General features: G+C 46.6%; 1 protein-coding gene across 6 annotated transcripts in view; it reads right to left on the bottom strand.

The window, feature by feature from the left end:
* Positions 1 to 26,721, bottom strand: part of Srgap3 (SLIT-ROBO Rho GTPase activating protein 3) — a 221,796-nt gene that overhangs the window by 73,581 nt on the left and 121,494 nt on the right. For all 6 annotated transcript variants that reach the window (XR_012911601.1, XR_012911600.1, XR_012911602.1 and 3 more), the window contains exons 3-4: positions 21,005 to 21,167; positions 217 to 279 (exon numbers count right to left, since the gene is read on the bottom strand). Coding sequence is in view for 3 of the 6 variants with exons in the window: in XM_075983261.1 (XP_075839376.1) it covers positions 217 to 279; positions 21,005 to 21,167 (226 nt within the window). In the remaining 3 variants the exon portion in view is untranslated. The remainder of the gene's footprint in view (positions 1 to 216; positions 280 to 21,004; positions 21,168 to 26,721) is intronic.

The following is a 26,721-nucleotide window of genomic DNA, read 5'->3' as shown; positions in this document are numbered from 1 at the left end:
ATATATGGAAGATCATGTTACTCTCTCATACACTTTAACTTGCTAAACATGTTCAGGATCCATTCCAAACACAAGTAATCAGGAGTTTGGATCAGGAGTCACAACATACCTTCATGGTGACCTGCTATCACTCCAAATTCTGCCTCCCTCCCTCCGGCTATGGGTGATGAAGACCAGAGACCCAAACAGATAGCAACGGTCCTGGACAGAACTTACTGTGTAGAGCTCATTAGTCACCTTCAGCAGCTCCTCATGCATCTGCAGGCCAATCTCTTTGCTCTGGAATATGAAAGAACAAATGTCAGCACACGGAAATGGTCTGGTTGTCCCTTTAAAGTCAAATTGCCCAAAAGTAAGACACATACTCCCAGCCCTTTGATTCTGAAGTAGGGGATAACATCTTCCAAGGCTGTCAAGATAAAACTTTAGAGTTACCTGGTAGACTTTTTTATCATCCCTTCTCCTCAGTTCAATCTATCACTATGTCCTACTTTCCAACTGCCCAACCTTTTATACTTTGCAGCAAGAATTGGGGGTTCCCTCCCATCACCCATCTCTGTTCTTTCTGCTCCCTCAAAGAACCACACACTCGGCCTGCATGTGTCCCTCCAGCCCAGTTCTCCCAGGGAACGTCATCCTAATTCCACATGGTGGGTTGCTCTTTGTGCTGATATGGTCTAGGCTGACTTAACTAGACAGGGAAGCAGGATCTGCAGCTGTGGGAGAATGTTTGAACCCTTCTACCAAGTGCAAGCAAAACTCCGTGTAGCCCCGGCTGATACCAGCACACATGTAAAGACAGAAAGAGGATACTGCCTTAGACAGACAGAGTGACAGGAACCTGGTTCCTATCATTGCTCTCTGAGCACTGACTGGTCCCAAAACTCAGCGTCAGCCTCTAGTCTCCATCTACTTCTTTGGTTTAAGACATGTTGAGTTACATTCTCCTCCTGCTGTAGCTAGAGCATCCTAATGCACACAAACTCGTCTTCTATCACCAGTTCCTAGAATACGACATCCTCACTCTAGACCCAGGGCTCCAACACTGCCTTTTCTGCCTAAGCCAGGGTCATATCATGGAGGCTGAGAAGGCTCTGACTTCATTCAGAAGCCAGAAACTGGGAACCACTGAAGGCTTTGGAGTCATAGAATAGGATGCTCAGGGTCATACCTCAGGAAGAAGAACATGTGCATAGAGCATGGACTGTGGGGTGGGGGATGGGGTAGGACTGGAGGCATGCTCTTGCATTTCCTCAAGAGAACTGTAGGCCACCACATGGGACTTACTAGGTCTCAGTTGGTCAACTCCTGGGCACCTCCTCAGAGCAGCCACAAAGTTGATGCTTGGCAGGCAGCCTTCAGAGCATCTTTATTTTTGTTAATTTTTTTTAAAGCTGGAGTTGGTTAGGGAAGGAAAATATTCCCAATTACAGTTCCAAATACTACTGAGTAGTGAGCCCAAACCAACATTCCACCATGGACAGGAGGCCAAAACCAAGATGATCTTCAATAGGCCACCACACCCAAACCTTGGGGACTCCAGTGACAACAAATTGGGCCTCACTCCCCACATTTTTTTTGCATTGTTTTCATGCCTACAAAGGACATTGGGTAGAAGGCACTTCTTTCACATGCAAGGCTGGGCCAGAGAAGGCTCAACCATCCCAGTCTTGCCTTTCTGACATACCGACAGTAAACTGAGGCTAGCCAGTCACAAGGGCCAGCCACCATGAAGCAGGTGTCCCCAGCCTCTTTCTCCTCAAAAGCTAATCCTGGCTAAATTTCCTTAGGACAACCACCAACTCTTTGGGACGCATTTCTATGGATGGATAACAGGACGATGGGGAGTCTGCCTGCCTCTTCGTAGGAAAACTCCCTACCTTTAGCCTGAAGTTGTGACCACAACAAACGTTTCTAAACATTACCAAATGTCCTGGGCCACTACAATCATTCCTCAGCGAAATACCGCCTGAGGCAAGGCCTCCAAGCAGCAGCTTCTCTGGCCTGCCTGCATATTTTGTTTGGCCCTTTGGAGCTTCTAGAAAGTCTGAACACTTTCCCAGCATTTAACAATCAAGATATTTCCCTCATAAGCCCCAATTTTCAGCTCCTCTAGGAAGACTAGATGGCCCAGTATTCCAAGTCCTGTGTCAACTATGGCTGGCTCATGCTTTCCAGCTGGCCACGGGGCCCAGTGCCTGCTCACCAGGCCATGACCTCGTCGGCTTGGCCCACAGAGGTGTTTCAATTTATGATTCAGAAACCAGGAGGCATTTCAGAAAGGAGTGGCCATTTGTACCTCCAGGTGCTCATAAGGATGACAACTGTGGGGTCAGGAAACCTGGGATGTGAAGGAACCTTTCATCCATCCCACTCCCGGGAGCGTCCAACTCACAGCCCCTGGACTGCATACACCTCAGGGTAGCTAGGGATCCAACCCAGCACAAAGCTGGAAACTTACTTAACATATTATCAGATTTCTTTTTGGAATTTGTTTTTTTTTTTTCCTGTAACTCAACTGCGTAGTTCCCAATCCTGATTTTTGTCTACAACCACACTGTATGGCAGCGGCAAAAGGTTGGCCACTCTAAGAGTGTGGCTGCTGAAACCCAGCCTCGTGGTTCTGCAGTGGCCCCCAGCACCACAACCCATGTGGAGTCACAGTACCCCAAGCCCTTGCTTGAGCCTGTGCTATCTCTTCTAGTTCCGCCCTAGCTCTGGGCATTCACACCGGAATGGATTATCTAGTAGAGACCAGCCTCCACCAGGCACGGCAGACAAAGCTGAGCAGGAAAGCCCTGTTACAAGCAGTATTTAGCAACAGCATTCATAAACATCTTCCATTTATTCGATACTATTCAGAGTCCCTCCCAAGTGCTATCTGATGTAAACCTGTAATGATTATTCTCTTTGACACGTGGGGAGAGCTAGAGGTTCAGAAGGGCTGGGTACCTTGCCCAAGATGGCACAACTGGAAAATGGCAGAACTCAGAATCAGCTTTTGGTTGGTCTGGCTCAAAAGTCGGTCTATTCCTTCAGGACTCTGAACAACATGAGGGCACACAGGTGAATGGGAAGACCAATCCCACAGGACACTACATCTCTCTGCTCAGGTATTGCTCGAAGGCCATGCCCCCGCCCTCAAGGCAAGTCTGGTTCCTTTTGCTCCAGTTGTTCTGCTAGGGACACATCAGCATCAATAAGCATCACTTGCTTTTCCATTCCTCCTCCTAAGAACAAGGGATGTGGGTGAGACTGGCCTGTGATTGGCTGATCCACCGGACGTGGGCTGGCTGTGACAGGGTGACCTGGAAACTTGGCTCACAGATTGGATCACAGAAAGAATTGTGACCCAGGCTGAAGCCAGAACCTTTTTCCGTAGAGGCATTTTCTGTGAAATGTTGATCACAGAGACGTGCGTACACGAGAAACTCTATAAATGCCCTCAGATACTCTCAGGGATGCAATTGAAAGTTGGAGAAAATTTTTACCCTTCTTCATCAAAACAGGCAAATATTACTTTACATCATCGAAAGATGAGACGGCGAAGTTGCTCTTGTAACGACACAGTTCCCAAGCGAAATAAATTGCACTGCTATGAAAATCTTGCTATGTCTGACTCAATTTGGTTTTTAATGCAGGGCTAATTATGTTTTTGAGGGAAACCCTTACGACTTTACTATAGAACTGAGATATAGCTCAGAGGTGGAATGAATGCTTAGTATGCAGAGGGACTGGGTTCAGTCTCCAGCACCATACCCCAAAATAAAACCCCCAAAATAAGCTACCTTAATAAACACCCTAGGACTTTATGAGATACATTGAAAGGTTATGTTCTTAAGGAGTCTGTCCATCTCCCCTTGTAACTAAGTCAAAGATGGGCCATTTCTAACACTAATATCATCTTCTATGTTTCCTACCTTTGGAGTGTTCATCCCTGCCCAAACCCATGCTGAAACCTAACCCTCAAAGGCATATGGTAATAATGTTGAAAGTAGTTAAGATTAGTCCAAGTTAGGAGAATGGGGCCCCCATAACGGGATTAGTGGCTTTCCCAGGAAGAGAGATCCCCTGTGATCTTTGCACAGCCTTGGGATTCTGCAAAGTCCCCACCAGCAGGAAGGCCTCATTAGTTATGGCCCTCCAAGCCTGGCCTTCCAGCCTTCAGAGCTGTGAGCAGAGCAAACCTTAACCCTTTATAGATTACCCTGTCTGTATCTTTCAGTTATAACAACACAAAGCAGACTAGGACCACATCTAAAAGTTGCATTGTCTAATTATGTGGGGTAGGGCTCACCTAGGCCAAAGACAAGCACATATTCTCTCTCATATGCGGATCCTAGCTTCGGATCTTCGTGTTTAGTGTGGTTAACCTGCTGGTGGAAGCCAGGAAACCAGAAGCAGACCACTAGATAGGAGTGCAGGCTTCAAGAGAGAGGGAATAGGAAAACAGACAAAATGAAAGTAAAAAGCAGGAACACTGGGAGATTCGAGGAAAGGTCCAAGTGTGGAGGGGGATGGGAGGATGAGGGAATGAGGTTGGTGTAGATAAGAAAATGCAAGCGTCATGTAAGGAGAGAGGAGAAACACCCTGAGCAGAGCAAGGGGGATTGAGGATAGAAGAGTATAGGGGATGGGTTACCCCAAACTAAGGATCCATGAAAGGTCCTAATACTCATTTGGTAAAGGAGTTTGAACACAAGTACCCTACATGGGTGGACAACGCTGCTTCTAGAATATATGGGTTATTAAATGAAAATTTCAGGGCCAAACACGGGCTACCTCTCTACAAGTTTTCGGGAAGTCCCCAAAACTACACAGGCTATTGCCATTGTTCTTGGCTGTCCGCCATAACTACATGGTAAGACCATACTGCTGAAGACATCATTCACTGTAGAAGACAGACCGGGAGAAATCAACCTCAGACTGATCAGGAAACTCTCCCTGCTGGCTACTTTACATAATAACAGAAGGTGCTGTGTAGGTTACGTGTGCGTGCATGTGCGTGTGTGTAACAATATCAGTGTTCTTACTCAGCACAGGACCCTGCATACTACAATACTGACCTGCTGGGAACACGTGCTCACTGGTGCAGTATGGGTATGATGGTTATAGGGGTAAAGCAATGGTCTTCTGACTGCGTGTGAGCCCAGCACCATAGGAGGGATTTTGTGCTTGGTACCGTGCACCTGATTAAAAGCCCATGAGAGGAGATCACAGACCCTACAGAATAACTTACTGTTGCTATTTTGCTAAATGATCATGCTGTCAAGCTGCATTCTGAATAATTGTGTTTATACGCATAGATCTGTTCTGCTCTCAGCTTTGGCCATAGAGCTTCTTTTCCTGCGGGTTAATGAGGAGACTCATAACTGGTCAAAGCACCAAACATCTATAACAATCTCCTACCATCCAAGGCTCAGGAAACTTCACAGAAGGGCTGGCAGGAAGGATGGAGAAGAAAGTTGTGACATGCAGAGTTCTGGATATGACATGCTTTCTGTACACGTCAACTCACAGAAGCTGCCGTTACCTGTGTAAGAATAAGATCATCCACAAGATCAAGCCAGCCAAGATTCTACTCTGGATGACAGAAGGGTCCCTCTGGACCCATCCTTATATAAGGAGCTCTCTTGGCAGTTGATAACCAAGGAGTGAGAGCCACACGCCTTTGAGGACATGGCCATCAGTAGGTTGTCCATGCTCCAGTTCATGGCCACATACTCATGGGCATATGGGCAGCTCTAATTGGACTCAGCAGGTTATTAAAACAAATTTATAAAAGAAGACATTGAGTTGGGAGGGAGATGGTGTCAGGATAGTAGGATGATTGGAGAAAGATGGTGTTGGGTGGATAGAAACAATATGCACTGTATAAGTGTAGAAATTTTTCAAAGAATAAAAAATACTTTAAAAAGTAAATAAAAATTAATACTATCTTAAAATGTTGGACTGGGATTGGGGAGAGGGTTTAGAAGGTAAAGGCACTTATGACAATGCCTGACAACCTAGTTGTCACCTGAAGCCTACATGTGGGATAAGTGGTCCTCTTTCTTCACATGTGTGCTGTCACACGTGCGCGCGCACACACACACACACACACACGCACACAAACACATGCACACACACATACACCAGTCAATCAATCAATCAAACAATGGAAACTTCTTAAATGCTGATGTAAACAACAAGACTCCTCTCCTCATTTCTCCGAGGAGACCATAAATAGTTCTTTAGACCACTCTCGGTCAGGAATAACTTTGGTCGACTCTGAGTTATCTCTGTCTCATCAATGCCTGCTACAGCTAGGCCAGTCTCTCTTTCCTGGCCTTTGTTCCTCTCTTTCATTCCGAAGCCCTGACACACCCTTCTGCTCTCTTCCATCCTCTGGCTTGTTTGTCCATCAAATCACAGACTTAAAAATCATGGGTACCTGGACCATGTGAGCACTGGCCAGAGCCCAGAACCACTGTGTTCTTTCTTATGTCCAAAGCAAAGGCTTAAAGGCATGTCCCAGAGGATGTGGGCCCATCCTGCTTGTCCTGGAAGGTCAATACACAGCTTTCTAGATGGGGTTTAAGTCACTAATGCGGCTCTGTATGTTGTTGCCTCACCCCCTCAGAACACCTTCCTCAGCCTGTTTCCCACCTGACCTTAAATGGTATGGGAAGTCCTTCAGTATATATGTTGTTTTAATTGGTTAGTGAATAAAGAAACTGCTTTGGCTTATAGCAAGGCAGAACAGACCTGGGGAGGGGAGACACGAGAGGGGAAGGATAGTAGAGGAGGGGGAATAGGGATGGGGACAGGAAAACACTAAACTGAATTCTGGGAGAAAGAAGGTGGGGTTAGGGAGATGTCATGTAGCCCCCACTGGAGACAGACACTGGAGACAGAACTTTACCCGGTAAGCCACAGCCTCATGGTGATACACAGATTAATGGAGATGGGCTAGTTTAGGATGTAAGACCTAGCCAATAAGAAGCTAGAGCTAATAGGCCAAGCAGTGATTTAATTAATACAGTTTCTGTGTGGTTATTTTGGGAGTCTGGACAGCTGGGAGCACACTAGCGTCTCCTACCTTCCACTAGTTGACTTTTCCCTGCTCTTGGCCACCCATAGGGTTCCTTTTGTCTCAGAACCAACTAGTGTTTCCTCCTGTGGCTGCAGCTCCAGATGGGATCATTCCTGTTTAAGTAGCAAACGTGGCCTCAAGTCTACCCTACTTCCTCCTCCTGCCCTCCAACTCAGCAGTGCTTCTCAGTATCTCCTGGGGACATTTTTGACCCTGAAAGCTTCTTTTTCCAAGCTGCTGAAATAAGTGGCCCAAGGCAGCCAACATTCCTTACAGCTGTGCTCTGAATGTACAAAGGCCCCCTGGGCTCCTGTAGTTGAGCTGCCTTCCCAGCTGGTGATGCTGTAGGAAAGGTTGTGAAGCCAGAGGAGGTAGAACCTTGCTGGAGAAAATATGTCATTAGGAGTGGGTCTTCAAGTGTTATAAACTAGCCCTACTTCCCGTCCTCTCTCTGCTTCCTAAATCCAGTACAGTGTGACTGTCTTACACTTTTGCCACTGTGCCTTCCACACCCTGGCAGACTGTGTTCCATCTCCAAATGCAAGCTAAAGTAAACCCCTCTCTTGAGTGGCTTCTTGGGTATTCGCAGGGATGAGAAAAGAATTGACGCAGCTATGAAAGAGTGACTGGCAGGTCAGGATAGAAGTTTCTGGATCTCTAAATTCCTGCTGTCATCATTCATAACAGTGCCCAGTGCTATTACTATGAATGGTACTTACCATTGTAGATAATGCCATTACCAGCTCTTGTTCCTACCCCCCCACACACACACACTGTGTTATGCTGAGGACCACACTAAGTCCTTTCTCAGATGATGTCTGTGTGAGCCTAGATCAGCCCTTTTGTGCGAGGCACTGAGGCAGACCCCACTTTGAAGACCAGGATGCAGAGGTTCAACAAAGGGACATCATCTGCCCATGTTACCGAAATGATAAGTGTGTCGGTCCCCGCCATTCCAGTCTGTTCCCTCAGTCCTTTTTCTTTGTTTTTCTGTTTGTTTGTTTGCATGCTTGCTTGCTTTTTAACTATTTGGAAATATTTAAAAATAATCCTAGCACATGGATGTCCCCCTGCCCTGGTCTAGAAAGCACACGATATTTACATACTCTGCTCCGGACCATGGTAAATGTCCGTCAACATCCAGTTCCCAGTGCCATCATGTAGAACCGACCAGTTGTCACTGGTGAAGAAGTCCCTGGCCGTCCCCTGGCTTCCCGTGAGTAGAGAGGGTGTAGAAGGCTTGGCTGTACCTCTGTGGACACAGAACTTTCCAGAAGTAATCTTTCTTGGCTTTGTCCCGATGGTGGCCGACAGTTTTTCATTTTCTTTTATTTTTTTCTGCTAGAATCTCTTACAGATGAGAAACTAATATCCAAGAGTAGAAGAGGTTCCTGTCCTGGGAGCAGGCAAGTTTCATTTCTTATGAAAACCTTTGCTCCTCAGTTCTGAGTCTGGTGTTTTCTCCCTCTCAGGGCTAGCTTCAAGCCTATGGATGCTCTTGGGTTTCTTTGTTCCATTCAAAACACTGCCCATCATTTATTGGCACTAAAGTCACTGACCTAAGACATTGCTTTAGCTCCCATCACTTTACAACATGATTTTCTCTTTGCTTGCACTGTTCGTGGACAGGAGAAGACCGAGAATTGCATTGGCATTTCAAAAATGCCTCTACACGTGCGTCACCATCTCTTCATCACCTTTCACCCATTCACCCATCCATCCAGCCATCCACCCACTTATCTACACATCCAACCATTCACCCAGCCACCACCCATGCATCCATGCATCCATGCATCCATCCATCCATCCATCCATCCATGCATCCATCCATCCAACCATTCACCTACAAATCCCCTCACCCATCCACCTACTCACCTACGCATCCGCTCTTTCCCCTACCCGCTCATCCACCCAACCACCTACATATCCACTCATTGAGCTACCATCTACTTATCCTTCCTTTCCATTTGTGTATCATCTCCCTTAATCCTGGCCCTGAGAACAGTCTACCACTATATGCACGTAAGAAAATACAAAAATACATGAAACAGCATTAACTGCCCCACCCCTTGGCTCAGCATTTCTGTCTTCAAAGACACAAAATGCACTGTCAAATTAGTCACCCTTTAGCATGACTTTGAGCACTTCACTAGTGACGTAGAATCCTTGAATGAATGAGGTACAGTCAAGAACTTCCAGTGGGTCTCTGGGGTCTAGAAATCACAATCCGATCTCTCTGCTTGACTCTCAAGAGCCTTCCTGACCCGATTTGCCTCTGCTGATTTCACCCTTACTTTAAATCCCCCAATACTTAAAACATGCAGAGAACAGAGGACACACTACTTGAGTTTGATAATTAGGAAGACGTGGTACATTTTTTTTCCTTGGAAACTACTTTAGGAAGTAAAATATTACAGCGACAGCTGACGACCTTGGGTCCTTCCTCCCTCCTCATTCCTCAATGACTGTTCTATGGCCGGTGTGTGTTCTTACAGGTCCACTGCCACCTGGCCTTACTCCAGACAGGGGCCTAAAAACACGAACAGTATAAAATTTTCACCTGGGCTGCACATTTTACTAAGCACTGCTCTGTGTTGGAGGGAGACTGTTGAGACTCTCTCTAGCTCATGCTGGCTTCAAACTCAAAATCCCCCCCTGTGCAACTTCTCAAGAGCTGGGATCATAGGCCTGCACCACAATACCAGGAAAAATATAATGCTTGACCCTTCTTTTCTCACTTAACATCATATTTTCAAGTTTTATCTGAACTGTTATACAGATGTAGATTTATACTGTTCTAGCATGTGACTGCCTATAGCTTATTAATTAACCATTCTCTTAATGGGCACCAGATCCCCAGGAGCTGGAGTTACAGAGGGTCGTGAGCCACCTTGTAGGTTCCGAGAACCAAACCCAGGTGCTCTGCAAGAGCAACCAGTGCTCTTAACCTCAGAGCTTTCTCTCCAGCCCACAGGACAGATGCTTAACAAGGAACTGTCTAGAGGTCAGGTAAATGGTGGCCATGTCTGTGATTGTTCAACAGTGCCACTGTCCTGATGGTTCACTGCCCCAGGCCACTGTGAGTAGCATGCTTACTGAGCAGGGGCCTAGATTGTGTAAGAAGGAAGGAGGCTAGGCCAGGATAAGCAAGTCAGCAGCAGCATGGATTCCCCCACCTTCTCTCTGTTCTTGACTGTGATGTAGGGTCCGACCTTGATTTCCCTGAAACCACAGACTATAACCAACAATTGTGAGCGAAATATTGAACTATTTATAGAAAACATCTCTATAAAAATTTGTATGTGTGTAGACGGCTTAAAAAATCTTTAGGTTATACTGAAAAATGGAATTGCTTGGTTGCAGAGCCTGTAATTCTTTCTCCATTGATACTAGGTAATTTGCAGCTGCCATTGATAATAGACAATTTACACTCCTATGACAACCCCTGACACTTTACATACTGGTCCCCACCAGGGCCTGCTTAGTTAACCCACCCAGCAACGGGTTGTTCTGAGTACCAGTATGAGCATTCTTTCTTATTTTTAATACTGCAGATGCATCTTCTGCGACCTGCGCAGCTGTATCTCTTACCCACATTCCTACTGGGCTGTTTGCTCCTTTCTTATGTATTTGTAAAAGCTGATTTTATTAATTCTGTAAAGACCAAATATCTTCTCCTTGTCTCAAATGTATTTTGTCTATCAGTCTACTAACTTATGATTGTTATTGTATGGACAGTTTTTAAAGTATTATAATTGAATTTACTAGTATTTTTCTTTTGGAGTGTATATTAATTTATTTTTAATTTAGAGTGTTGGGGAAATGGCTCAGCAGGTAAGAGCATATACGACGCTTGCAGATGACCCAAGTTTGGTTCCCAGAACCCACAGCTCCCCGTAAACTCAGATTCAGGGGATTTGACACCCTGCTTTGGACTCCACAGGCATTGGCATTTAATGTGTATGTATCACAATCATCTCCTCTCTCTGTGTGTCTCTGTCTTTCTCTCTCTCTGTCTCTCTCTCTCTCTCTCTCTCACACACACACACACAAATGCACACAATCTCATGATCTCCAACATTTTCTTCCAATCAAGTCTTTCTGTTTATCTTTAGTATTCTAACTTATCTGAAATACACTTTGGGGAAATAAGATATGGGTTTTGTGGGGTTGGAAGGGGGTTGTGTGTAAAAATATAGGCATGCCTGTGCATGTGTGTGTAATATGTAGTGTCTGTGCAGAATCTGTTTCTATAACTTAGAAGTGAAAGCCACCAACCAGTTGAAGCAGCTCATCTGCTAACTGTCATCCTTTCTCTTTCCTTTCTCACACTACTGCTATGCCCCAGGTTCCCCTGTGCTGAGAGCTTGTTGACCCCTCGGCTCTGCGCTGCCCTTTTCACTTTTCTAGCCATGCTCTAGGACTTCTGACTATCGCCTTAGAGGAAGGATCAGTGTTTGATAAGTCCAATGCCCAACAGGCACGCATACCCACACTCACCCCCCGCCCACACACACACCTGAATTTCTTTTTCTTTTGGGCGGGGATGGTTCAAGACAGGGTTTCTGTGTAGCTTTGGAGCCTGTCCTGGAACTAGCTCTTGTCGATCAGGCTGGCCTCAAACTCACAGAGATTCACCTGCCTCTGCCTCCTGAGTCCTGGGATCAAATGTCTGTGCCACTACCGCCTGATTTAAACTATAGATGATTCTAAAGATTTATTTACTATATGCATTTGAGTGTTTTGCCTGCTGTATATATGTATGTGTACCCCATGCATGCCTGATGCCCTCAGAGGTCTGAAGAGGTTGTTGGATTCCCTGAAACTGGAACCATGGATGATCATGAGCCACTGTGTGGGTGCTGGGAACTGAACCCACATCCTCTCTAAGAACAGGAAGTACTCCTAACTGCTGAGCGGTATCTCCAGCCCAAACCACAGTAAAGCTAGAAATTTAAAATAATATATAAAAATATTTGAAATGGCCAGGCATGGTGTCCTATACCTTCAATCCCAACACTTGGGAGGCAGAAGCAATAGATTTATGTTCAATGCCAGTCCATTTCGAGCTCTGGGCCAGCGAGGGATACACAGTGATACCCTGCCTCAAAAACAAAACAAAAATATTTGAAATAAGGGGAGAAAGCCCATCACTTTAAATAACCCATGCAAAGTGAAATTATAATGGGAACTATGCGGTATTTATGTCTGGATGGCAATGACGGCACCATATACCAAAACTCCTGGGATGTCCCTCATTGTGCATCAGCAGCATGAATCTGCAATCACTCTTTTCTTCTCACTATGCATTTTAATGACACTTCCTAACTGAGTAGGATTGGCACCCAAAAACATTATTAACTTGTGCATATTAATCTTATGAGCAGACATGAAGCAGGAAGCAGGTGGTGTGGGGGGGGTCTTAAGTGGGCCTAGTTTTCCTTTTTTTTTTTTTCTTAAATGGTAAGAGTTAGAAGCACACCTTTTAGACATCAAGGGTGCCTCTTCCCTCCATGTTGTACAGGCTAGAGGTACTAGCCAAACTAATAAGGCAAGAAAAAGAAATAAGAGGTCACAAAAGAAGAGACAAACACACCAGCTTCTTTGAGAAGCTAGAGGTGATGTCTTCCCAAAATTTGTTTAACCTGTGGACCCTGAATAAAACCTTCCCAGCATCCCCCCTCACCTCCAATCTCCCTCACTTCATTCCTTCTCAAAGACCTGAAAACAACCCTATAATCACTAGCATGTACTGATTGCTTACTGTGTGCTGGGTGGGCATTTCACATCATCTTTTAATCTTTGACCAGCCATCGGAAGGAGATTTCCATTCGCTTCATTTTGAAAATGACAACCCAGAGCGGAAGGATCAAACTGTGCTCAGATGGCCAAAGGCAGCAGGGTCTGAGGTGGAGTCTCTAAGTTCAGCCACAGTTCTGATCAGCCGTGATGCTGGTCTGCTTCTCCTACCCACTCAACTTTGCTTCTCTCGCTTCCCTCAAAGCGCTGTGTATTTGTCGAGGACACCATCGTGTGACACTCAAGCTTCCCTGCAGGACGGAGAACGTCCTCCTAGGAAATGCTACCTATAAACACCATGGTTGGAGGAGCAATCTGCCTAAGCATGCGCACACCCTCTTCAGAGACAACTGATCAATCAGATGAGGATAGAAGGGCCAACCTCTAGGCTCAGCTCTGGAGGTCCGTCTCAGCTTCTTATGACTCCACCACACACTCTGCCCCTTGATGCCTCCTGCTCCCCGTCCCTTTCCTTCTTCAGGTGGGACCCCCAACCCAACCTGTACTATATCTCCATGAGAGTCAGCTTCCCAAGGGAGCCAAGCTGTGATCAACGCTCAGCACCAGGTTTCACTGCAGCACTGAATCCATGACACCATGCCTTCCTTGAACCTCCCTCTGAATGAACTTGGGTAGGAATGGCCACCCCTCCCTGGTGCTCCAAACAATCATTTCTTTGTATCTAGCTCAACTTCTATACTACCCTAGAAGCATCCCAAAGGAGGGCACCATGTTTAAACTGTTTCTCTGGCCTGTTCATCGCCTGTCTCTACCACTGAGTTGGATGTATCTGAAGTGAAAATGCAGCCTCTACCTGCTTGGGTTTCCTTGTCTGTACAATGGGGTGATGGGAAGTCTTCTTCTCAGACTTGAAGAATTCCATGCATACAGAATGCTTAGGGCCTTGTGCAGAATAAGCACTGTTTCTTTGCTACAATTGCTTATTTGCCATCACACTAGCACTGGCAAATGTGTATCGAATGAGCAGGAAAGGCTGCTGAGGCCTGCTTCACAGGCTGTCTGTCTCCCTGGGAGACAGTGGAGACAGGCTGAGGTCCTTCATCTCTTTGTTCTCCCACCCCAGTGAAGACCTCACCGCTGGACCCTCCAGCATGCAAACCCTCACTCTCTCCTGCAAGAAAAAAAATTGAAAAATAAACTTGGCTTTGAATCCAAGGCCACGGCTGCTTTTGATCTCTGCTACAAAGCAAAGCAATTATTGGACACAAAAGCCCTGATTTATTTATGAAATGCAATGGACATCTTCGAGGCGGAGACGAGAAAACTCACTGAAGACCAAGTCCTTGTTGCCACACAGTGAAGGGATGCTTTCAAACACAGGCCCCCCAAATGCCCTCTCGTCTCTGCTGAGAGTCTCTCCTCATTAGCGCTTCTTCCAGAATGCTGCAGCTTCCAACAATCAAATTCACATCACGGCCAGGGCAAGTAATTAAATTCCACAGGCATCGGCGTGCAGAATAATGGATGGCTATTGTGAAGGGAACGGAGGAAAACAGAAGAGGCTGCAAATGGGCTGGGCTTCAATACCTACTCTCAGAAACAGTCAGGGGAAAGAGGGATGCCTGTGACACACAGTGACCCTCCCAGCTGGGGTGCTGAATAGGGCTGGATTCCGAGCTGGGTCAAATACCTGGGCTTGGGGAAGATTATTTCCCTAGCAAACACAGGCCTCTGTTTCCTTACCTATAAAACAAGAAGGCTGCACTGGAAGTCCTTCCCACGTGGGTCTCCGTAGTCGGCTGAGAGTTGGTTAGCAACACAGATTCTCAGGCCACACTCTGGACCTACTGGATCAGCAACTGAGACTGTGGACCCCAGAGATCTGCCCCAACACGTCTCCAGGGGATGCTACCCCAGGCGAGAATATGACACCCACTGGCAGGTAATGTTTAATGGGGAGACCACAAACGCAAAGTCGGGAAAGGTGGGGAAGATGAAATAAAAGAGTCAATATGCATACTGGACAACATTAGGGAGGCTGGGCCGTAGGCAGTCCTGTTTGGTTTGGTTTTGTGAGATAGGGTCTCAGACAGCTCAGGCTTCTCTAAACTCACTATGTAGCTAAACTTGAACTCCTGATTCTCCTACCCCCATCTCCCGAGTGCTGGGATTATAAGCAAATGCCAAAACACCTGGTATGAAATCTCCCAAGTTTTAAAATGGTCTAGCTTAATGTAGTGGTTCTAAATCTGTGGGTCATGACCCCTTTGGGGTCAAGCAGCCCTTTCACGGGGTCATCTGAGACTATCAGAAAACAGATATTTACATTACAATTCATAACAGTAACAAAATTACAGTTATGAAAATGCTATGGTTGGGAGTCACCACAACATGAGGAACTGTATGAAAGGGTCGCAGCACTAGGAAGGGTGAGAACTGTCTTAACGTAATGACCAAGCAGGTTATGTTTAAGAGCTGAATTCAGCCTAGCCTGCTGTCTGTCCCCTCAGTTCTGGTGTGCCTCTGACCTCCGTCACAATCTGTTCTGTCTCCTGAGCTCTTGCCTCGCTCCGGAGCTCCCAACCCTCTCTCACTTGGCACACTCACCTTTACTCTTCAACACTCTCACTGCCAACTCGTTCTCAGGTTAGAGATTATGAGGGCAGAGTGAGGGCACGGTGGCAGCAATGGCTGAGAGCTCACATCTCCAGGCACAAACAGGAGGTGGTGAAAAAGAGTCTTTTGAAACCCCAAAGCCTGGCCCCAGTCACACCCTTCTTCCAGCAAGGCCACATTTCCAAATGCTTTCCAAACAGCTACCAAATAGGGACCAGTGCTCAAGGCTTATGGTGTAACAGGGCCCAGACCTTAGCATGACTGACTCCATGATGGAAGTTCCTTTCAGGCTGTAAACAGTTCCATCTGCCAAAGCTAAAACAAAGGCCTAACCCATCAAAGTCCATAGTTCTGGGAAACTCTCTAAATGTACTAACCTTGCTTTTGAGCTTCTGTAGTTCTACTTCTGGCCAACTGTTTGTGTTAACTGAAGGATGTCAACCCAGAATGTGTTTTTTGTGTTTCAAACCTCACCCTGAGAAAGACTCAATGCTACACCAGGATCCTGAACACCCGGTGTAGTCACAGGCCCGCTAATAAAGCTTTTCTATTGGCTTAAACCCATGTCCGAGCAATCTTCTCTGGTAAATATCCCACAACAATGGGAGACATCTCGTTCAAATGAACACAGAAGGCTACACACACAAGGACGGCATGAGGGTGTTATGACACAGGCCTTCCCCACAGATGAGGAGTTCTTGCCTCTTGAGAAAATCCTAGAAACTTCACTGAAGTAATTTGGCCAGAATCTAATGAGATGAAGTTTTAAAGAGATTAACATGGGAGGGGGGCAGTGTACAGGGGTGTGCAGGCCAGATTTTAAAAGTTAATGCAAAAATAACTGGAGGTTTCATTTGAGCCCTCACAACTCCAAGCTTGCCAATCCTTTCTCCCCAGTGCTTCTCACCATAGACTACTAGAGGTCGGAGAAAACTCAGCATGACCTATGGGGAGCAGCTTGAGAAGATACAAGTGAACGAGAATGTTCATCTCCAGGCAGCAAAGACCTGGGCGGACCACCTTCATGTCTGTCTCCAAGACACGCATGAGTTTTTACACTTATTGAATATTTGTGGTCCTCAGGAACCCAAGAGCAAAAAACTCGTAAAATTTCATTTCTGCATTGAAGGCATGTTGATCATAGCTGTTCCCAGATAGAGGGCAATCCTGAGAGGTAAGGCATATCCTTCGTTGAGGGGACGCCTAGTTAAATATGATAAAAAGAACTGGAGTAGAGGGCTCAGGGGACTTCTAATATCTCTTCTCATAAGGACCACACCAACTTTTCTTGGGGAGCCTGTGGATCGGCAGGGTTGAGCACCTCTTGCTCCAGAGGTGGGCATCTCTCCCACACTTAGGCCTTCCTCACCAGACTGCAGCAGCAAGGGTGATTGCATGTCTGTGCTGGGCCAATCAGTGCTCAGAAAATCTGATGCTCGATTCAAAACATGAGATTCAAGCCTGGAGCTGCTGGGAGCCCCCAGGTCATAAAAGTGGGACAAACTAACTAAGAAAAGGCTCCTCATCAAAACTGTCCCCCTGAAAACTGGGAAACAGACACCAAAGTCACATAGCAGAAATAGGCGATTTCCTGGAAACAATTCTTACGTCCCTAGAAGCACGCCCATGCCTGAAGTCAAGGTCACCTTGTAAAGGAGGGAAAAGCCTTTTCCCCCTCAAGCGGGTTGAACTGTATTTCCGTTGTCCACGGACACAGGTACTAACCATTCCAGAGGGCCTCTAAGACCTCATTCTGTTCCACTTTGCTCTGTTTGAGCCAGACCCCTCCTCTTAAAGTCAGCCCACCTCCATGAGCTTCTGAACTACCTTTCCCTGGTGCTGGGGACTGAATGCTGGGCTACTCATGCACACTAGTCAAATGTTCAGTCTCTGAGCTACATCCCGAGCCCATCTGTCATTGAACTAGGGGTGAGGGTATCACAAGCTATGCCCAAGTCAGGTCCAGCAACCTGTTCTCAATAAACCAATAAAGAGAGCCGATTTAAAAGTGGAAAGTCCCCCACCAAAAAAAAAAAAAAAGCAGGAGGAGATGTATTCAATGCTACATTGAGAAGACAGATAAAGCTACATAAAAACCCTCACGTCTGTCTTTGGGGCCCTGAAGTGAGATGGAAGTTTAAATAGAGGGCAAAGGACTTGCACATTTGACACGTCCCGGTCAAGGTGTGGTCCCGCCCACCAACCCATCTTTCCCTGGACTCAGTCTCATCCTGAAAAGGTATTCTGACAGGTTGCTATACCTGTGTGAAATATCTTACAGGGAAACAAATATACACACATGTACACACACACATATACACACACAAGCGCACACTCCTACCTTTTCCTTTTGCTAGCATGAAGTTCCTGGAGAAAACCTTATTTCTCTGGGGTCCATTGTATCAAGATCTGATAGTCAGACTGAGAGATACAAGTATCTCTTTGGAAGATCCTCATTTCTGACAGGCCAGTTACACTCCTTTGTTTTTTTGAGACAGGATCCTCTAAGTTGCCCAGGTTAGTCTTGAATTCACTCTGTGGCCTGAGTTGGCCTTGAACTTATGATGAACTCATGATGACTCAGTGGCCCGAGCAGCTGGATGACATTAAGTGACCTAAGTTTTTAGAATTTTCAATGCTGTCATTTCTGCTTAGAATAGAGTCCCCATGAGCTAGGAAGTAGCTCAGTGGTTAAGAGCACGTTCTGTTCTGGCAGAGGACCCAGGTTCAGTTCCCAGCACCCATGTTATGGCTCACACTGCTTGTAACTCCTGTTCCAGAGGATCCAGCGCCCTCTTCTGTCATCCACAGGCACTGCATGCACCTGGCTCACACACACACACACACACACACTAAGAGTGCACATAAAATAAAAAAAAATTAAAAATAACCAAATCAAAATAAAACAAACAAACAACTATAATCCAGACTCCGTGAAAGGGAGCGTAGAGAATGTTGAAAGTGTGAGATTCAAGTGAGAAGATGGCCGGCAAGGCAACTATTTCAAGCCCACAGCAACCATTCCTGGCCTCCTGCAGCTCGACTGTTACAGTAAGATCGGGTGGGTGGTCAGGAAACACCCCACCAAGCCCTAGGATACCATAATGACCACACGCCTCCATGCGAGGGACCATTAGTGAGCTTCCATTTCTTGAGTATGTTCGGAGTGCCATACCTTTTGGTGGGACTTCACCTGTCTCTGCTCTTTCAAGTGCTCCCCAGTGTGAGCATTGTACCAGACCCACTTCCCAGATAAGAAAACTGAGGCTTAAAGAGACTTTGCCAGGGTGGTCAGTGAGGCAGTACAGAGACAAACTCTAAAAGCCTTGCCTCACTGATGGTAAGGGGCTGAAGCCACACTTAGGTTCTCCTTGAAGCTGCCCAAGACTCTCTCCCATGTACGTAAAATGGAGTGTGCCCCCCATTCGCCCAGGACTTGGTCCTGAAGTGGTTGATACAGATACAAGAATTCTCCCTATATAAGGAACACAGGCTTAGCTCTGAGTTATCTCTAATAACGGGCAAAACAAAGGAACCTCACTGGGCTCAATCAGCCAGGCAGGCTTGTCCCGAACCCTCTCCCAGCCCACAGGGGCCAGGTCAGTTCCTTTGTTCTACAGGACGGGCCTGGTAACAAGGCAGCCAGGAGCTCAGCTGCGGACATTTTTCATTATTTTCCACCCTGTTAACCTCCATCACACGTCAGGCTGCTGTCGGGCTAAATGAGAACTGTGAAGATTTATCTCCCTTGTCCCAGGGCTCAGCTCGGGAAAAGACAGCCTTCGTTTCCTAAAGGCCTTGCCGGCCCTTTCTCCCTGAGTCATTCCCACCCAGGCAAGGCTGTGACAGCGGCAGCGGGCGGGGGCCAAGCCAGGATCAGGACTCCAAAGCAGCAGACAGCTAACGCTTGCTGGCTGGCCTCTGCGAAGCACTGGGGGGTGATGGATTTTTTTTTTCTGGCACTGTATTTACTGTTCTAATTATGTTTGCTTATGCAAATATTAAACTCAGACCACATTTCATAAACACGGCTTCAGGAAGAAACCAGAAGTATTCTGTGTGGTGGGAGGTCATGAGGCGGCAGCCGCAGCTCTTCTGTGGACGCCACCCTCAAAGGGGACCATCCAAGCACAGACCTTGGGAGGGTGATTCTATTTTAAGCCAGCAGCCTGTCCCCTTCCTTGTGTGTCTAGCCACCCTGGGTCACTGGATCACTAAACTGTACCTCAGCTACACTGAGTGACAACCGCTGCTGTCCTAGGGTCACAGCCAGCTCTCACAAAGGAAGGCCAGGCTAGCCTGTGTTGCCCACTCCCCTCCAAGGTGTTTTTACCCATTTCACAAGAGAGAAAACTGAGGCACAGAAAATGTAAGTCATGAACCCAAAGATACACAGATCACACGAGAATGGCGTATCCTGTCTAACGCTAGCGGGATGGTCTGTGAGAATTTCACAAATGAGGAAACTGGGGCACAGGTATGAGTCGCAAGCCTAAAGATATATGGGACACATGGTTTTTAAAGGGATAGTACCAGGATTACTTTCTTTCTAAAATATTAAGGAATCTAGTGTCCTGCTAAGGTCCTTTCCCACAGGACAGCATGCCTGACCTTCACACAGGCCCCCCCAAAGCAGTCAACTTCAGCCTCACTCAACAGACTAAGAGAAAGCTAAATGACACGCCCATTTTACAGTTACATAGAGCCTCCATTGGTAAGACGCATAGGACAAAGGCTTTAGGGGACATAAAAAGCGATGGCTGTCTTCACGCTTGGCTCCTGGATATTTCCCTGGGTAAACCTTTCTTTTAACAATGGAGTATTCCACCAAAGCCTGAAAAGTAAACCAACTTTTGAGCCTATGATTCTCATTGTGGAAACTGATCCTGAGTAACAGTGGACGTGGGGAGAAGCTCACAGTGGGGCTTTCGGTAACAGTAAAAGAACGGCGTTTACCGAAGTGTTCAACAGAGAGACACCAGGCACGTAGGTCGGGGTAAGTCTATATAACAAAATGCTGTGAAGGCATTCAAGACAGAAGTTTATTTTCAATTTGGGGAAGTTCTGACAGAGAGCACCACCTAAGTTTGGTAGATGACATAAGTAGGCAGTCACATCAAATACACAGTATGATCTTACTCGGGGAAAGGTGTATGCATTCTAGAAAGTGCACAAATTAGAGGCACTAATGGGAAATTTATGTAGGTATACATTCTTAGAATTTTAAAACTGGTTGACAGGCAAAATTTCTGTTGATTTAAATTTTTGTGCCCATGCCCACCTCCACCTCCAGATTGCCTATGATAAACATACACTACATACCTAGCTACGTAAAGGCTTTTACTCTTGTGTCCGTAGGTGCTAAAGAGGCTGAGTACACACAGTCTTTCAAAGGTACATACAGAGGTCAAATTTGGGCTGGAGAGTATGGTGAACCCCTCAGCCCCCTGGATCATTCAACGCCTGCCTTTCTGGTCCCTTGTCCCCAAAATACGGTAGAATATTGTCATGGCCAGTCTGGGAAAGACACCTGGGGCAGATAGGGCAGCTCACCTTTTTGAAGAGTCTGATGACATCCTCACTGATCTGGGAAAGGCGGACGATGACATTGTTCATGAAGATGTCATTGAGGGTGGCATGATCTCGACTCTCCCGCCGGGTCTGATGCAGTACCAGATACCAACAGTTCACGGGCGAGAGGAGGTATTGGTCCTTCCTGTGGGAACCAAGATGGCTCAGGTTGGCTTCACGTCAGTTCACGTGGTCACTCACTTTTGACCCTCACAGTCACCTTCAAAGTCAATCTTATTACACTTCTTACAACTATGGAAACAGGCCAGAGGAGAGAAGCGATATTTCATGGTTGTAGAGCGAGCAGCTCTAGAGCTAGCCCTTGGGGTCGATGACTCTGTCTCTGGCCTGGGCCATCCATGCTCGTCTTGAATGTAGCACTCATCACGTTCCCTCCCTCTTCTGGGAAGAATCTATCTCAACGGGCTGAGAAATACTAAACAGATTGCTCTGAAATATTTCACGGTTGCTAGGTCTATGCAGTGGAAAACAGAAGAAGCTACTTCCTTTCTGCTAACCTGCCTCCACTAACCCACAGAGTCCCCTGGGCTCTTAACATCTTTGTCCTTCCCTAGGGAGCTCCTGACCTCCTAAACCAGTGTGATAATGACGATGCTTGAAAGAGCTGGGGAGGGTAGGCCTGAGGGGTTCAGAGTCTGCATGTGGGAGCAGGGGCAAAGGAAAATACAGGCACCTACAGGATAAATACGCCTTTGTCCGATAGTGACTGGTGGGCTATCAGACTGACTCTAGCTGGGGTCTAGCTGGTGATGACACAGGATGCCATGCTGTGATGCCCTGAAAACTTATCAGAAATGCATCCTCCGCCCTTGCAGAATCAGAGGCACTGGGCTTGGGCCTGGCAATTTGGGCTTTAAGAAGCCCTCCAGGCACTCCGATGTGATCTGATGTCTGAGGATCTCTGTGTATCACTGCTTCCCAGGCTAATGAGACAATCGAAAATCTCTCTTGTCTCTACTTTCCCAAAGATCCCTCAGTGGGGCTCAGGAAAAGGGGTACATACTCTTCTGTAAGGAGAAAGGCAAATAAAACCCTAAACTCAATGCAATTGATGACCCCATCTTGACACAGGGCATACCTGAACTGGGGTTCTTCTTCTTCTCTCACTGTGCTTTCTATTGTGGAAAGAAATATTGTAAACAAGGCCCACCACTAGCTCCAGAGAACCCCAACCCTGCCTTGTTCCACCCTTGTTCTGAATGACTGGCTCCTTGGGGAGCAGGCTAAGTAAGGAAAAGCAGCCGCTGGGTCAGGTTGTGAGGAAGGTTAAGTGCTGACTCCGGCTGTGACTGCACCCTCTTCACCAGGGCACAGCAGAGGTGTGGAAAACAGCCCCGTGGGCTTCTGGGATGTTCCTCTCTCACCATCCCCCAGCTCCTGGAATTTGAGAAGGTAAGAGAAGAGGAGCCATTTAACTTCAAGGAGTTTTTTCTTCTTCTATCACCAAATGGGCTGGAAAATCTAGGCAGCAAATATTTGGGAGAAGAGAGTTTGGGATAGAGGGAATGGTCAGACCAGCAGCACTGGCTTTACTGGGGAACAATTGGAAACACACGTTGTCAGGGTGAGTACGCAACTGCCTAAGAAAACATAAAGAGGATGCAACACTAACGAGCCACCCTTTGCTGACATTCTGTAAAGATCTGAAATGGTAAAATTCAGGCCTAGCTAGGTTCCCTGTGCACCGATTCCACAGCCGGTTCTGAGTGGGCTGTGTTCTTCTACAGGTGTCTGTAACACAGACTCTGCCTTGAAGGGGTTCCCTGTCAAGAGGTTGAGATCAAAGCAAAAGAAAAAGAATTAAAGAGGAGACCATGTAGGTCAACAATGTAGATGCACCCAGAGCATCCGTCTGCTGGAGTTACAGGAGCTGTGCACCCTTTGCACTTTTACTCTGGTCCCTTCTGTTTTCATGACAGGCTCCTCCTTCTGGGACCTGCACACCGCGCCCTCCTTGCTACCTGGACCACGCTAGCAACTCCTTCCCTGGCTGCCTCCTCCACTTCCTGTATAGCTCAAGTGCCATTCTTCTTCAGAGTCATCCCTTGACCGTGGGCTGACAGTGGTTCTCAAGTGTCCTCTCTGGCCAGCAACACTGGCATTGATAGGAGCTTGTTGGAGGTACAAACTGTCAGGACCACTAATCAGAAACCCTGGAGTTTGGCCAGGCACCCTGGCTTTACAAGCCCTCTTGGGGATTTGGATGCATGTGTGACTTTGAGAACTACGCTAAAATTTGGACCTGAGCGTCTCCCAGTGGTTCCCAGGGTGGTGCTGTTAGGAAATGAGGAAATCTTTTTAAGAGGTGGGAGGCCATTAGTTCACTGAAAGCACAGCCTCATGAGACCTCAGGCCCCTTCTCCACTTCCTGCTGTGAGGCTATCAGCTCTGGGATACCATGAATTCACACCACACCATGATATGCTATGCCCTACACACATCCGCGGGAGACCTGGAAGCCCAATAAGACTGTTAGCCCAAAACAATAGAAAACAAAACCAAAAAACTTTCTCTTCAGAAATTGACTATCTCATGAAATTCCTTGTTGTTAAAGAAGGCTGCCTGATGGATTTTGCCTTTAATTTCTAGGCCCCATCTCTCACCTTCCTGGGAACTCTTAGGGAGCAGGTACTGTTTCTGTTGTGCTCAGGGCCCAGTAAGGTGGCAACCACAGAGCAGATGCTACGCTAAAGGGACCCTTGAGAAAAGATTTCATTTGTACTGGGGTTTTGAAGAATGGATATGGGGCTCCAATGAGAAGTCTGTGTGTGTGTGTGTGTGTGTGTGTGTGTGTGTGTGTGTGTGTGTGTGTGGTGTGTGCGTGTGTGGTGTGTGTGTGTGTGGTGTGTGCGTGTGAGTGTGTGATGCGTGTGTGGTGTGTGTGTGTGTGTGTGTGTGTGTGTGAGAGAGAGAGAGAGAGAGAGAGAGAGAGAGAGAGAGAGAGACTGAATAATAAATTATCTCGGGAAGCCCTGAATTCTGAGGCTACTACTGGAAGATGGTTGGAAATGAGGGGCTGGGAAACAGCATAGAGACTTGACTGCAGCAGGCATGAGTGTCAAATCAAAGTGGTTGGGACTCTGCCATCTAGGCTATGGAGTTTTGAGCCCACGTTACATAGTGGAATAACCTCGGGGACTTATCAAAATACCAGGACACAGTGCTAGAGTGGAACTTGCTATTGGTACTTTAAAAACATTCTTCAAAAGAGTTTACTCTGTAGTCAGAATTCAGAAATTTTTTTCTTGGAAGTAGGAAGTCACAGAGGTTATATAAGTATAACTAGTGTGTGTTTTGGAAAAATCACTGAGGGGCAATTGGAGGGAGAGTAGGGTGGGTAGATACAACGAACAGATGGATGGACAGATGACTGAGTGAGGAAGATATGTAGGTAGGCAGCTGGATGGCACAGATGGATGGATGGATGAACAATGGATGGATAGATAGATAGATAGATAGATAGATAGATAGATAGATAGATAGATAGATAGATAGACGATAGATAGATAGATGATAGATAGATAGATAGATAGATAGATAGATAGATAGATAGATAGATAGATAGACGATAGATAGATAGATGATTGATTGATAGATAGACAATAGATAGATGGATAGATAGATAGATAGATAGATAGATAGATAGATAGATAGATAGATAGATAGATAGATAGATAGATATACAGATGCATTGATAGTTATATGGCTGAGTGGACACATGAATAGAAAATAAAGATGATATATGGACAGAATACCGAGCAGGTGGGTAAGTGTGGACACAAATATGAGTTAGAGACAGGAGTACCACTCATGAAAGAATCTTATTTCAGGCAAAGGGAGCTGGTGAAGGCTGGGTGGTAGCATTGGGATCACTGAAGTCTAGACAAACCCTCCACATCAGAGTACATCTCATCTTGGAGAGCAGCAGGAAAGACGAGTGTGAGCAGAAGGAGAGAATGGTGATTCTGAAAGTTGGCTTTCAGGCTACTGGGAGGAAGCCAACGACAGGCTAGGAGGAGAGCTGCGGGGAAAGAAGCAGGTTTGGGCAGAGAACACGATCCATCCCACTTCCTGCTACTTCCTGGGAGGCGATGGGAATGAGAGGATTAAAGGAGAGAAGCATAATTGAGCTGTTACTGAAATCGCTGCAGGGGCTTAGCTCAATCTGGGATGCAAGAATTGAACAGCATCTGGGGAATTAAATGTGTAAAAATTATGGAGGTTTCGGAGGAAAGCAAAAAGGCAAGTGATTTTGAAAGGACTCGGAAGTGCTAGATTGACTTTAATGATGACCTTTAATTGGGTTGCCTGGCCAGAGCAAAACGGTAGCAGAGAGACAAAAGGGACAGAACCTGTGGGCCAGGAGGTGGCACAGCCCAAGACTGGGTTGAGGAAGAGTGTGGGAGTGAGGATGGGGAGGAGCAAGAAGAGAAGGAGAAAGAAGAAGGGGGCAGAGGGGAAGGAGAAGGAAGATAATAGCAGCAGCTAATGTATTGAAGAGATCCTGGGGCTCCTTCAGGCTTCCATTCATCGTCTCTCTGTGGGTGCATGCATTTGCATGTGTTCACATGTGGGGCTGCATGCATTCACACATGTACACATACACTAGTTCATCGTCTCTCTGTGGGTGCATGCATTTGCATGTGTTCACATGTGGGGCTATATGCATTCACACATGTTCACATACACTAGTTCATCGTCTCTCTGTGGGTGCATGCATTTGCATGTGTTCACATGTGGGGCTGTATGCATTCACACATGTTCACATACACTAGTTCATCGTCTCTCTGTGGGTGCATGCATTTGCATGTGTTCACATGTGGGGCTGTATGCATTCACAAATGTTCACATACACTAGTTCGTGCAGGTGCTGTGTGTATAGAAGCTCAACTTCTCTGGTGAGCCTCCGCCTGAGCCTTCTACTTAAAGATGCGTGAGAGACAGGACACAATGCTGTAGCCTCATTAACATATCCACGGGAAGGAGGTTACTGAGCCTCCATACCAGACCCAGAAGTAAGGTGGTCACTGCTGTCTTCTTTCAGATAGTACTTTCTAGACTGAGGATCAAAAGCTGGAGTGGACATTCCTAGAGCAGAACCTTCTGGGTGGAGAACTATTACCAAAGGGCCAGCCAAAAGGAGAAGAGAGCATGCTGGTGAGCTGACGAGCAGCTTCCGGCCCCGCGTGATGCTTGGGGTGAGATCCCAGGGGACAGATGTGGCTGGGAATATGGAAGATACCAATAGCAAAGGGCCTTTAAGGACCATTAAAGAATTGGATCTTTATCCTGAAGTCATCAGGGAGCAATAGAAGGCTCTAGAGCAGTGGTTCTCACCCTTCCTAAGGCTCTGACCCTTTAATACAGTCCTCATGCTGTGGTGACCCCACCCATAAAAATATTTTCACTGCTACTTCATATCTGAAATTTTCCTACTGTTATAATCGTAATGTAGACATCTGTGTTTTCTGATGGCTTTAGGTGGCCCCTGTGAAAAGGTTGTTGGACTCATGACCAGCAGATTGAGAACAACTCATCTAGAGCAAAGGAGTAAAGGGGCCGAAGTGTCTTCTCAGTCCTTACAGTGGGACCCTGGGAGGACAGGGGGCATCATCCAGGGGCCAAGAGAGAAGCTGAAGGATTCAGCGCCTGGGTATTGACTGAACTTGGGGGCCAAC

The sequence above is a fragment of the Microtus pennsylvanicus genome, chromosome 8 (assembly GCF_037038515.1).
Source record: "Microtus pennsylvanicus isolate mMicPen1 chromosome 8, mMicPen1.hap1, whole genome shotgun sequence".
NCBI classification, from domain to species: domain Eukaryota; kingdom Metazoa; phylum Chordata; class Mammalia; order Rodentia; family Cricetidae; genus Microtus; species Microtus pennsylvanicus.
The sequence above is the reverse complement of the archived record's forward strand: the minus strand, read 5'-3'. Positions and strand labels throughout refer to the sequence as shown.